The sequence below is a fragment of the Trichechus manatus genome, unplaced genomic scaffold, assembly GCF_000243295.1.
Source record: "Trichechus manatus latirostris isolate Lorelei unplaced genomic scaffold, TriManLat1.0 scaffold00016, whole genome shotgun sequence".
In the NCBI taxonomy this organism is placed as follows: Eukaryota; Metazoa; Chordata; class Mammalia; order Sirenia; family Trichechidae; genus Trichechus; species Trichechus manatus.
Genome location: NW_004443952.1, coordinates 402,758 through 413,186, shown reverse-complemented (window position 1 = coordinate 413,186; position 10,429 = coordinate 402,758). Strand labels below are relative to the sequence as shown.

At 41.8% G+C, this 10,429-nt stretch overlaps 1 protein-coding gene across 1 annotated transcript in view; it reads right to left on the bottom strand.

Moving 5' to 3' along the window:
• MEGF9 (multiple EGF like domains 9) overlaps positions 1–9,630 on the bottom strand; it is a 143,546-nt gene extending 133,916 nt beyond the window's left edge. Inside the window, exon 1 of the mRNA XM_004372118.2 lies at positions 8,945–9,630. Coding sequence (XP_004372175.1) covers positions 8,945–9,527 — 583 coding nt within the window. The 5' untranslated portion in view covers positions 9,528–9,630. The remainder of the gene's footprint in view (positions 1–8,944) is intronic.
• Between the last annotated feature and the right edge of the window lie 799 nt (positions 9,631–10,429).

Below are 10,429 nucleotides of genomic sequence, written 5' to 3'. Positions count from 1 at the left end.
AAAATATAAAAAAAAAAAAAAAAAAATCTCTACTGAAAAAACAAATCCAATATATAAATCAGGTGAGGGCAGAGCTGATAAAAGGGTGGGTGGTGATGTGGGGTGAGAGGTGAGGGTAGGAGAGTGTGGAGGGCTCAGAATAGGCCCACTTGGCCTCCCCAGTCCCTATATTGGTTCTTAAACACATCCAAGGAACCTTAGGTCCCCAAATGATACAGTTTGAAAACCATAAATCTAGCCTAACTCCCTCATTTTACAGGTGAAATTATTTGCCCAAGATCAAAGAACTGGTAAAAGAACTGAGGAAAAAACTTAGAGTTTCATGACTTACAGACTAGTGCTCAGCTTTTTCAACTTAGCTACTTTTTATAAAAGTCATCAGATGTTCATTTGTCTATTGTTGCTCTTCCTTTAATTAAGAAAGGGACAAAGTTACATAACAACAACAAAAAAAATGAATAATTAATATACTATACTAAATCTCAAAGGCTCCACTTCACCCAACTAAGTTCTCATTCTTCCTCATACTAATCCTATGAGCAAAGGGGGAAAAAAAAGGAACAAAGCTCATTTCTAAACTAAGGAAAAAGGCCATGAGACTACATTACTTTCCTAAAGAATACATTGCACATTTTGTGTAGTTACAAATCATTCCTTCCTCCTCATTCCCTCAACCATTAAATATTTATTGAGAATCTATTTTCAGCCAGACACCGAGGATATAATTGTGAACAAAATAGACAAAACTCCCTGCCCTCATGGAGTTTATAAGCTTTGCGGCCTTGGGCAAGCTACTTTACCTTTCTGAATCTCAGTATTTGTTATCCATAAGGTAAGGATAATATTTAACTACAGTATTGTTTAAGAATTAAATAATATACGTTAAAAAAAAAAAAACCTGATAGGAAACCAGATATATAATAATATGTGCTCAATTAACATTAGTTACCTTCTTTGCTAAAGTGTTAAAATATTAGATTAGAAATGAGAGGTGAAAGAGTATTAAATCTCTGCTACTACTACACTGATTTGAGGCAATGCAACTGAAATTGTATGTTAAAATAATTCCAGACAGATTCCTACACTAGGAAAGAAGTAAGTAATATTTCAATCTGAAGAAATTATATTTACAAGAGCCTTCTTCCCCAATTAAGTTCTATAGTTTTTAACCTCATTTACTTTCAGTTACTACTGGACTCTTTCCATAACATTCAGCCCTGTATAGTGCCTAGGAAAAAAATATATAAGGAATCAATCCTCTTCTCCAAATAGAACATTTTTTCTGTCCTCTAAGCATGGGCAGCTAAATCAATCAAAGATTTATATTCAACAAGATAAAGGACAACAGTTTGAAATATCAAACATGAAATCTACCAAAACCCTGTAAAGGTCTGGTCAACATTCATCAATAAAAGTCCCGACAGAAGCTATGCCTTCATTCACTCAATACCCAGAAATCAACAAAATACAGATATTAAAGTCTTGGAGATTCTAAGAGCACCTTGTAAACCATAAAGCGTTGTACAATTGTTAACTATTACAAGCACTCTTGTTCACTATGAACTTTAATTAGATTTCTACAGGGGAAATTTTGTCATTGAAAATATCTAACATTTGTTTCTCAACCAAGTATCAATACGTATCCTAAATCCATCCACCAACAAAAACAGTTTATATTTCTCGCAAATAGGAAAAGAAATTTGCTACTTATTCAAAGTACCTGAATTTTTTTAGAGGCAGATAACTTCTGTTTTGACAGTTTTTTCTTTCTTGCTCCTCAGGGAATAGGAAAAAAAAAAAAAAAAGCTGGACAATAAAGAAGAGCCCCGAGCAAAAAGAAAATCTTTTCTCTCATTTTTTACAAAGAGAATTAATACCATGTCCTCAATATTATATAAATGATGGTGTTTTCTTACCAAGTGGGCTTAATCATTTAAATTAAATAAACTGAAAACAAATCAACAGAAAAAAAGTCAAAGTCACAGAGAAAGGCAGGTTTTGTTCTGAGTGCAAAGTGTTCAACCCTGTGCAGCCTGTTACCAGGACATCTTCAAGGACCTTTTGTTCATCTACAAAGACTTCTTGGAATAATTAGTCTTTGAGGCGGCACTGAAGGAGGACAAAGTGGTAAACTGTTAAATAGAGAGGATAATTTGGTTCCTTAAAGAACATGGAAAGAATCGATGGGGCTCAGAGACAAGTGTGAGAGGAACACATAGAGGGATTTAAAGTGGAAAAATGAGCAAGGAGAATGGAAGAAAAATGTTATAAATGAACAAAATAAAAGAAAGATTTCTTCTGACAATAATAATTATCTGTGGTACAGGGGCAATAACAGAGGGATTACTTTGACACAAAATGGATCACATATACTTAGATAGATACCTCTAAAAGGATAATTATTTAAACCTTTACTGTGATTCAAACACATACATATCCAGATCTCAGGCATTAATCTTCATCTTTTTCGTCACAATTTTTTAAAACCTCCCTTCAAATTTACCAGTGCCGTTAGGGTACTTGTTTCTAGTGAAAAACAAACAAACCAAACTGTGTACTTGAAAAAAGACTAAGTGACCACAGAAGAGGTGCCTGTAATACAATCTCAATGTTAGTAATAGATTTTTATATCTAAAGAAAACCAAAATCAAGATCAAGGCAAAAGGCATGAATTAAAGTTATTTATAACTAAAAGTATCATCTAACACTTTCAGTTAAACTAGATCTTATATTCCTATTCTCTTCTGATCTATTACGTGCCCTGGGGCAGTAATATCCTGACCCATAATTTACCTATCAGTAAAAACAGCACCGTAATATTTTCTTCCATTCTTTTTATAAGGGTGCCAGGACATCTGGAAGTTAATATATACATGTTTAGAAATGCTGAGACGAAAAGTAGCACACACTTTAATTTTATGGGTCTTTAAAAAAATCAAGATAAAAAGACCTAGTCAGATTATTTCAATATGTAAATTTTGAATAGCCAGAAGGCTTCCTGGAGACGTAATTCAGAAGATTTGAAACTAATGTTCTGGAGCTTAAATATGTTGTTCCAGTAACTAACCAGGCTAAGAAGCTTCTACAGAAAGCTATGCACTTAGGCCAGATAGAGTGAATTTGGTAAGTTCTTGGGTCTGGCCCTTAAAAAGTCTACAGACAAATTTCTCTATCACAAACCATATTAGAACCTAATCAAAGGAAGAATAAAGGTTATAATTTGAAAACAAAGTTGTAAAACAAAATTCAAGGAGGTAAGTGAATAGCACACAATGGGGTGCAGGGAGCAAACGCCAAAGGACAGTAGAAAATTTTCTAAGATTAGTATCCAAGAACCAACAGTTTTAGCAAAATGGTTTCCTACTTTTTTCTTCTATGAAACTATCTGTTTAAATGCCAACAATAAGAGTTCTAAAGCCAAACGGACAAAGTTTGGATCCAGGTTCCACCAAAGTTGGACTTCTCTGGGCCTCAGTTTCCTTAACCATAAAATGAGAATAATAATAGTACCTAGCTCAAAAGGTTACTGTTGTCAGGATTAAATGAATTAATATGTGTAAGGCACTGAGAACAGTGCCTGGAACAAAGTAAGTGCTACATGTGTTTGTGATTACTCTTCAGTGGTCCACAATCCCTCAAATCTAATGCAAAATAACAGAAGCTCTGAAAACCAAAATTTTTTCTGTAATTCATTTGGTGGCAAATACCTGACCTGCCCTGAGTGCACTGGTCAGCAAAACATAACCTAAACAAATGCAAGGCTGTTTATAAAACCCATTGCCACTGAGCCAATTTCAACTCACAGCGGCCCTGCAGGACAGAATAGAACTGCCCCATAGGGTTTCCAAGGCTGTAAATCTCTACGGAAGCAGACTGTCACATCTTTTGCCCACAGAGCGGCTGGTGGATTCGAACAGCTGACCTTTCAGTTAACAGCCAACTGCTTAACCACTGTGCTACCAGGGCTCCTTGAGGCTATTTATAGTAATTATTTATTCATATACATTTATTTTGCTGCAGATATCTTAACGATTTTGAATATAGGATTCTGCCTAAGACTTCACTGGAGTGTGTTTATTAACTTCCTAAACTCTGAAGAATTCTAAATTTTAAAACACATCTAGCCCCACAGGTTTTGGATAAAAGATTGTGGACCTATATTTCCCTCAGAACCTAAACAGTTTCTATTTCCTTAAAATGAATTAAACAAAAACCCAGTTGCTGTGGAGTCGATTGCAACTCATGGCGACCCATGTGTGTCAGAGTAGAACTGTGCTCCATAGGGTTTTCAACGGCTGATTTTTTGGAAATAGATCACCAGGCCTTTCTTCCAAGTCACCTCTGCACTGACTTACTCTCCACTGCTAAACTTGGGTTAGCAGTCAAGCATGTTAACCATTTGTACCACCCAGGGACTCCTTATAATGAATAGCATATTCTCAAATAGCCACAAGCAAAGAACACCCTGGACGTAGCAGTAGAGAATTTTAGGATGAAGAAGATATTTCCCAGTACAGTTAGGAAGGCCCTGCATTCCTAGAATGTTCCTTTCAAATAAAATCTATTTGTAATATTTTATTTACGTGTCATAGTAAGAGTTTTCAAACTCTAAATTCTAGGACTTGCTTAAACAAAGTTCATTCTCATAATTTAGATCACAGATAAATAATTAAATCTCTTTGAGGGCATTAATGTTCCCTGAATCATGCGTACCAAATCATCACAGGACTTTAGAGCTGGAAGAGACCCTTGAGAACTAATCTAAACTATTATCTCTTTCCTTCCACTCTGTTCTATCATCCGTAAATTTACTCTCCCCTGTGAGGAAAGAATAACCTGCTCTAACTTGTCCTTAGACTCTAACTTCTGTCCATAGGAACACCTTGTAGGTGAATGTGAATAAACTGGGTGGTGTACACTGAGTGACAGACTTGGGATCTAAAAGGATGACTTGAATCTAACACAACCAATCTTACAAGTCTGGCGAATGTGACAGCTTATACTTTAGAAAATAACAAGAATTTCCAAGTTCAGAATGAAGGAAAACTCAAGACGCATTTTTTAAAAAAGACAAAAATAGATAAATAAATGGATGAATGAAAGACTCAGCTATCTTAATGGACTCAATGAGTCAACAGCCTAATGAGGCTGCCAAAAATAGCTACTGTGACTAGGGACTACATCAACAGTACTACAGTATCCAAGAAAGAACTAGGTAACTGCCTGCTCCATGTGCTAGTTATAGCACACCTGGAGTATTATGTTCTGCTCTGTGTTCCACACTTTGGGAGAGACAAAAAGACTGAAAACGGGCAGAAGACGGGTGACCAGGACAGCGGGGGAATTTGAAACCATGTCACATAAAGAACAGTCGAGGGAGCTAAAATTATTCAGTCCAGACTCACAGAGAACATGATCACTCTCCCCAAATCCCTGAAGAGCCGTCATGGCACAGAGAGAGCAGACTTGTTCCGCATGGCTCCAAAGGAGAGAACCAGAACCAGTCAGTGTTAAGTACAGAGAGAAATATTTCAGCTAAGCCTATGGAAGTACTTCTGAAAATATAGAACCACATTAGGAGGTAGCAGCTTCTGAAGTCCTGTCTAGGCCTGTTGTTGTTGTATGTCGTTGAGTTGATTCTGACTCATAGCGCCCCTATATGGCAGAGTCAAACGGCCCTCATAGGGTTTCCTAGGCTGTAATCTTTATGGGAGCAAACTGCCAGGTCTTTTCTCCTCTGGAGCCGCCTTTGGGTTCGAACCACCGACCTTTTAGTTAGCAGCCAAGTGCTTAACCATTGAGCCACCAGGGCTCCTTTGTCTAGCCCTAAAGGTCTATAATTTAAAAAATCAAATATTTGTCATCACCTCAGTATCTTCCTGCTAATTATTACTATTACGAGCCTCTTGTACCACAGCCTCTCCCTTCAGCCTTCTTAAATGCCCTATCCAGCCAATGAAGCAGCCAAATACTTTGGCATGTCTGTGGGAGGAAAGTGCCTGCTTGCCGGGCAATTAGTTTCAGTTTGCAGATGAGTGTCCCTGTAAACAAAAGAGGGCCCTAACTGAGGGTCAGGCAAGAGCTCTCAGCTAGACTTACGTGAAAGAAATTTTTACTAAATCAAAAAGCAGCTATAAGACCATCCCATCAAATAATGTATATTATCAGTGACATTTGGTCCTTACAAGAACATTGAAATAAAAAATCCTGTACAGCCATCTTCCCAAATGCAGGGAGTCTGACTTTGCAAGTCAAACCAGCTCTCTCAAATTCAACTAGAAGTTTCCCTTCTGTCAAAGAGATGTGTTTAGTATTTGAAGTAGACTATCTCTGGTACCCATGCTCAGATAAAAAAGTCCACACTTGGTTATATCACTTTAAAGCTAAAATTGCCTATCAATAGGCGTACAGAGTCAGCTCAGCTGCTGAGGACTAGACACAGGCAATCCAGAGTGAATTCATGAAAAAGTATAAACCAGAGAAAATCTGAAACACAGAAGAGTTAGTGAAGTTGCATATCTTCTAAAACTTTTGTCACCCAAAGACCACCATAGGCAGTATATGTTAGTCCACGGAAGTTATGAAAAGACTTCTACAATAGTTCTGATGGCAAATATTAATCAATCCATCTTTAATTCAGGTGAAACTGATTTGGATTCTAAGACACTCCAGTCAAAGTATTAGAGAATATAATGTATACATGATGGACTTAAAAATAATACATTCTTCTCTATACTTTTTTTAAAGTGAAGCCCAGAAACAATCTAAGTGTCCATAAATAAGGGATTAAATTATGATACATTATTACAAGAGAAAATGCAACTGTTAAAAAGAATAAGGTAGACTTTAGGTTCTGACATGAAAAAAAAGTCCATGATGCATAGTTAAGTGAATATTAAGTGAAAAACGCCACCAGGGCTCCTAAGTGAATACAGCAAGCTGCAAAACAATATGTATAAGATTATTACATTTTGATTTTTTAAAAAGAAGTATTTATAAAAAAACTGTGTGTTTATGTATGCCCAGAAAAATGTCTGAAAAGAGATCAAACTTAACAGTAGTAACCTTTAGGGACTGACTGGAACTAGGAGGCAGTGAAGGAGTGACTCTTACTTTTTCCTTTGTACATTTCTGGTTGTTTGTATTTTTTGTAAGGGTTACTTTTGTGACTTAAAACTAACAATACAAAAATTATAAAAGCAAAATAACACCAATTACATAGATTTATTTATCAGCTACTAACCATTCAAAATAAACGATCTTGCTACTTTAAAGCTGCTGTGTGGTTGAAACTCTAGAAAATCTACTTTATGCTTTTTCTATTACATTGTACTAAAACAAAAGTTACAAGTCTCTAGTGTGTTTCTCGAATGCTTTCTATCCAAACACACACACACACAAAATCCTAGTCATAATAACTAACACATACATGGTACTTACTACACACCAAGAACTGTTCTAAGTGCCATAAGTATATTAACTTATGTAACCTTCACAGTAACCCTATGAGGTGAGTACTATTATTATCTCATTTTACAGTTAAAGAAACTGAGGCCACAGAGCGTAAGTGACCTGACCAAGATTACACAACTAATGAAGGGCAGAGCTAGGATTCAACCTAAGTATGGACTCCAGAGTTCATATTCTTAACCACGAGGCTTTCTGTCTCTCAGTTAATGTGCCAATCTCTTTCTATTAGAAGGCCAAAAAAGGTTACAGGTAAAACCTAGCTAGTTAATATACTCCTCAAAGCTGGAAGAGATGCAAATTTGTTTTTTATGGGTGAATAACCTCCATTCCTACTTATGTCAGTGCCAAACTCAACCCAAGATTCAAGGCTGTATTAAGGCTCATGAACATGTGGGAAAACTCTCTACAAACTCAAATCACAGCCCAAAGTCCATACCTGACTCTACAGTAATCACTGAGCCTAAGAATTAGGTCAGAGACCCATTACTATAAGTACAGCTAGACAAATGGTCTGGACAAATCTCCATGCCAACTCAAAGCAAAGACATTCAGAAACTGTTGCCTAATGTTTTGATCAGGCAGATTTTATTTGTTTAGTTCGCAGGCCCACTTTAGATCTACAGGGGCAAAGAATAAGAGTTGTCTCCAATGTTGCTTAAAGACAACCAGCAGGAAGAAGAACCTCATTTTGTACATGGATCCAAACAGAAATTGTCATTTATCACCATCAGCAAAACTGAACATTCTAGCTTAAGGGGGAGAAAATGGGCATCTCTGCTTAAAATTGTTTATTCGCCCAAACATACTGACCTTGTGATTGAGGAGGGAAAAAAATGGTGCAAGAAAGGGATTTAACCTAATTTATAAATGTGCTCAACCTAGATACACACCTGTCCCAAATGACCTACCGAATCCACATATTTGCAGGGAAAACAAGGATTACAATGTCTTTTTTTTTTTTGTCTTCAAGTGGTCTGTATTACTGTTTGTAAACAAAATCCTCTCAACATCTCCTCCACATGTCACATGCACAGCTGATATTTACGTAAACAAGGAGAAATGAACAAGGAAATTGGAGCTTTGGGAGGAATCCCTTATACTCAGTTTTTGACCCATCGGTTAAAGGAGGTACTGTGCTGGCTTTCAAACTTCCCCCAAAAGTTTGCACCCATTCAGGGTCTCTGACAAAGGCCAGAAAGCCCTGTCTGGAAGGAGATGCTATGCCTTCCAAACAGCAGCCGCCCCCCTCCCGAGGAAGCACAGCCCGGGGGCACAAAAGACTTTCCAGGTTGAGGGGGGAAGGGAGGGAGGTGAGCTGGAGCTAGGACCCTCCCTTGGGAGAAGATATCTGGGAAACCTTTGGAGCAAGAAACGGTAAATTCCAGACAAGAGCCCAACCCCAGATGCCGGGGGCTGGGCTAAGGATGGGTGCCACTGGGAAGGACTGTACCAGTGAAGAAGCGCTGGGAGTTACCTGCGGGCGGAGAAGGGACCTCGGTGGCAGGTGGGGTGGGCGGGACGCTGCTGACGCGGAGAACTGGGGTCAGGGTCTGGAGAGTGGTGGGCGCCGGAACAGTGGTCGCTACAGGGGTGGTCGGCGCTAGGCCAGTGGTCGCCGAGAGGGTGGTCGGCGCGGGTCTAGTAGTCGCCGGAGGGTTGGTCGGAGTGGGTTCCACCGCCTGAGAAGTGGTTGGCGACGGGCCAAGAGGTGCCTGAAATGTGGTCGGAGCCGATCCGGCCGTCGCCCGAGGGGTGGTCTCCGGAGACTGGGCTGAAGAGGTCGCAGCCAGAGGTTCGTAGACAGTAGCACGCGGAGGTCCAGTCCTCGGGGCCTGGGTCGTGGGAGCCGTGGTCTTAGAGAAGGGGTGACTAGGTTCGCCCCATAGCCCTGGGCCCGGCGACGCTTCCACCTGCCCTGCGGCCCCGCCGCCACCGGTGACATTCTCCGCCGAGGTGGCTGAGACGGCGCCGGCTGCGGCGGCAGCGGCGCAGCACAACAGGGCGAGGCCGCCCAGGCTCGGCAGGCTCCTCATGGCGCGCGTGGCTCCGCCATTCATTCATTCAGTCAGTCAGCTGGTCAATCATCTTCTCTTTCCTCCACTCCGACCCGGGAAGCCGCCGCAGCCGCCGCCAGCACCCGGCGCACTATCGCCATCTCCCTCTGACAGGCGGCCGGCCCCGCGGGCGGGCCCCAGCACAGAGGGAGCAACCGGGCAGTGAGCGGACAGCCCGCCCTCCCCGATTGGCAGCGGCTCCCGACCAATTGGAGGGCACGCTATCCCACGTGATCCACCCGCTTCCCGGCCTCTTTGTAGCCCCAGGGGCCAATCAGAGGACGCCGAAGGGACGGGGCGGTGCGTAAGGCGGGAGAAGGGTGGTGAAAGCCGCGCTCCGGCTGACTGGGCTCGCTGTGGTCCCGGCTTTGTCTGCCCGGGTAGCGGGGCGCGGGCCTGGGACACCCGGAGCCCCGCAGCAGACAAAGGACGCGCCTCGCGCGGCAAATGCTGGGCCAAGTCATCTGCTCCACTGGGCGCCGAGCGCGACCTGGGGCGGGGAATCTGCTCTCGGGAGCTTCCCCTCCCTCCTGAACAATGGGGCGCCGGCGCCTCACCCCGGCTCGGGCGGAGACTGGGCTGGAGCCCCCGCGCTGGGCGAGGGCGGCAGCAGCGAGCATGTAGAGCGAAGCATTTCCCTCTCCTGCTGGAGAGAACCTGGCTTCGGACCTGCGAGATCCGCCCTGCCATTCTCATTTCAAAGATGGTGAAACTGAGGCCCTTGTTGAGGCCCTCCCTGAACCAAGACCAACGCCCTCACCAGGCACCTGTTGTCGACCAGGCGCTGTGCCAGGCTGGACGATGGGTCTGGAGACCCGTCAGGAGCCGAGGGTCCAAGCGTCCTGCGTAGGGGAGACAGATTCACACTCAACGCCTCACCCTAAATCCCTCCGGGAGAAGAGAGT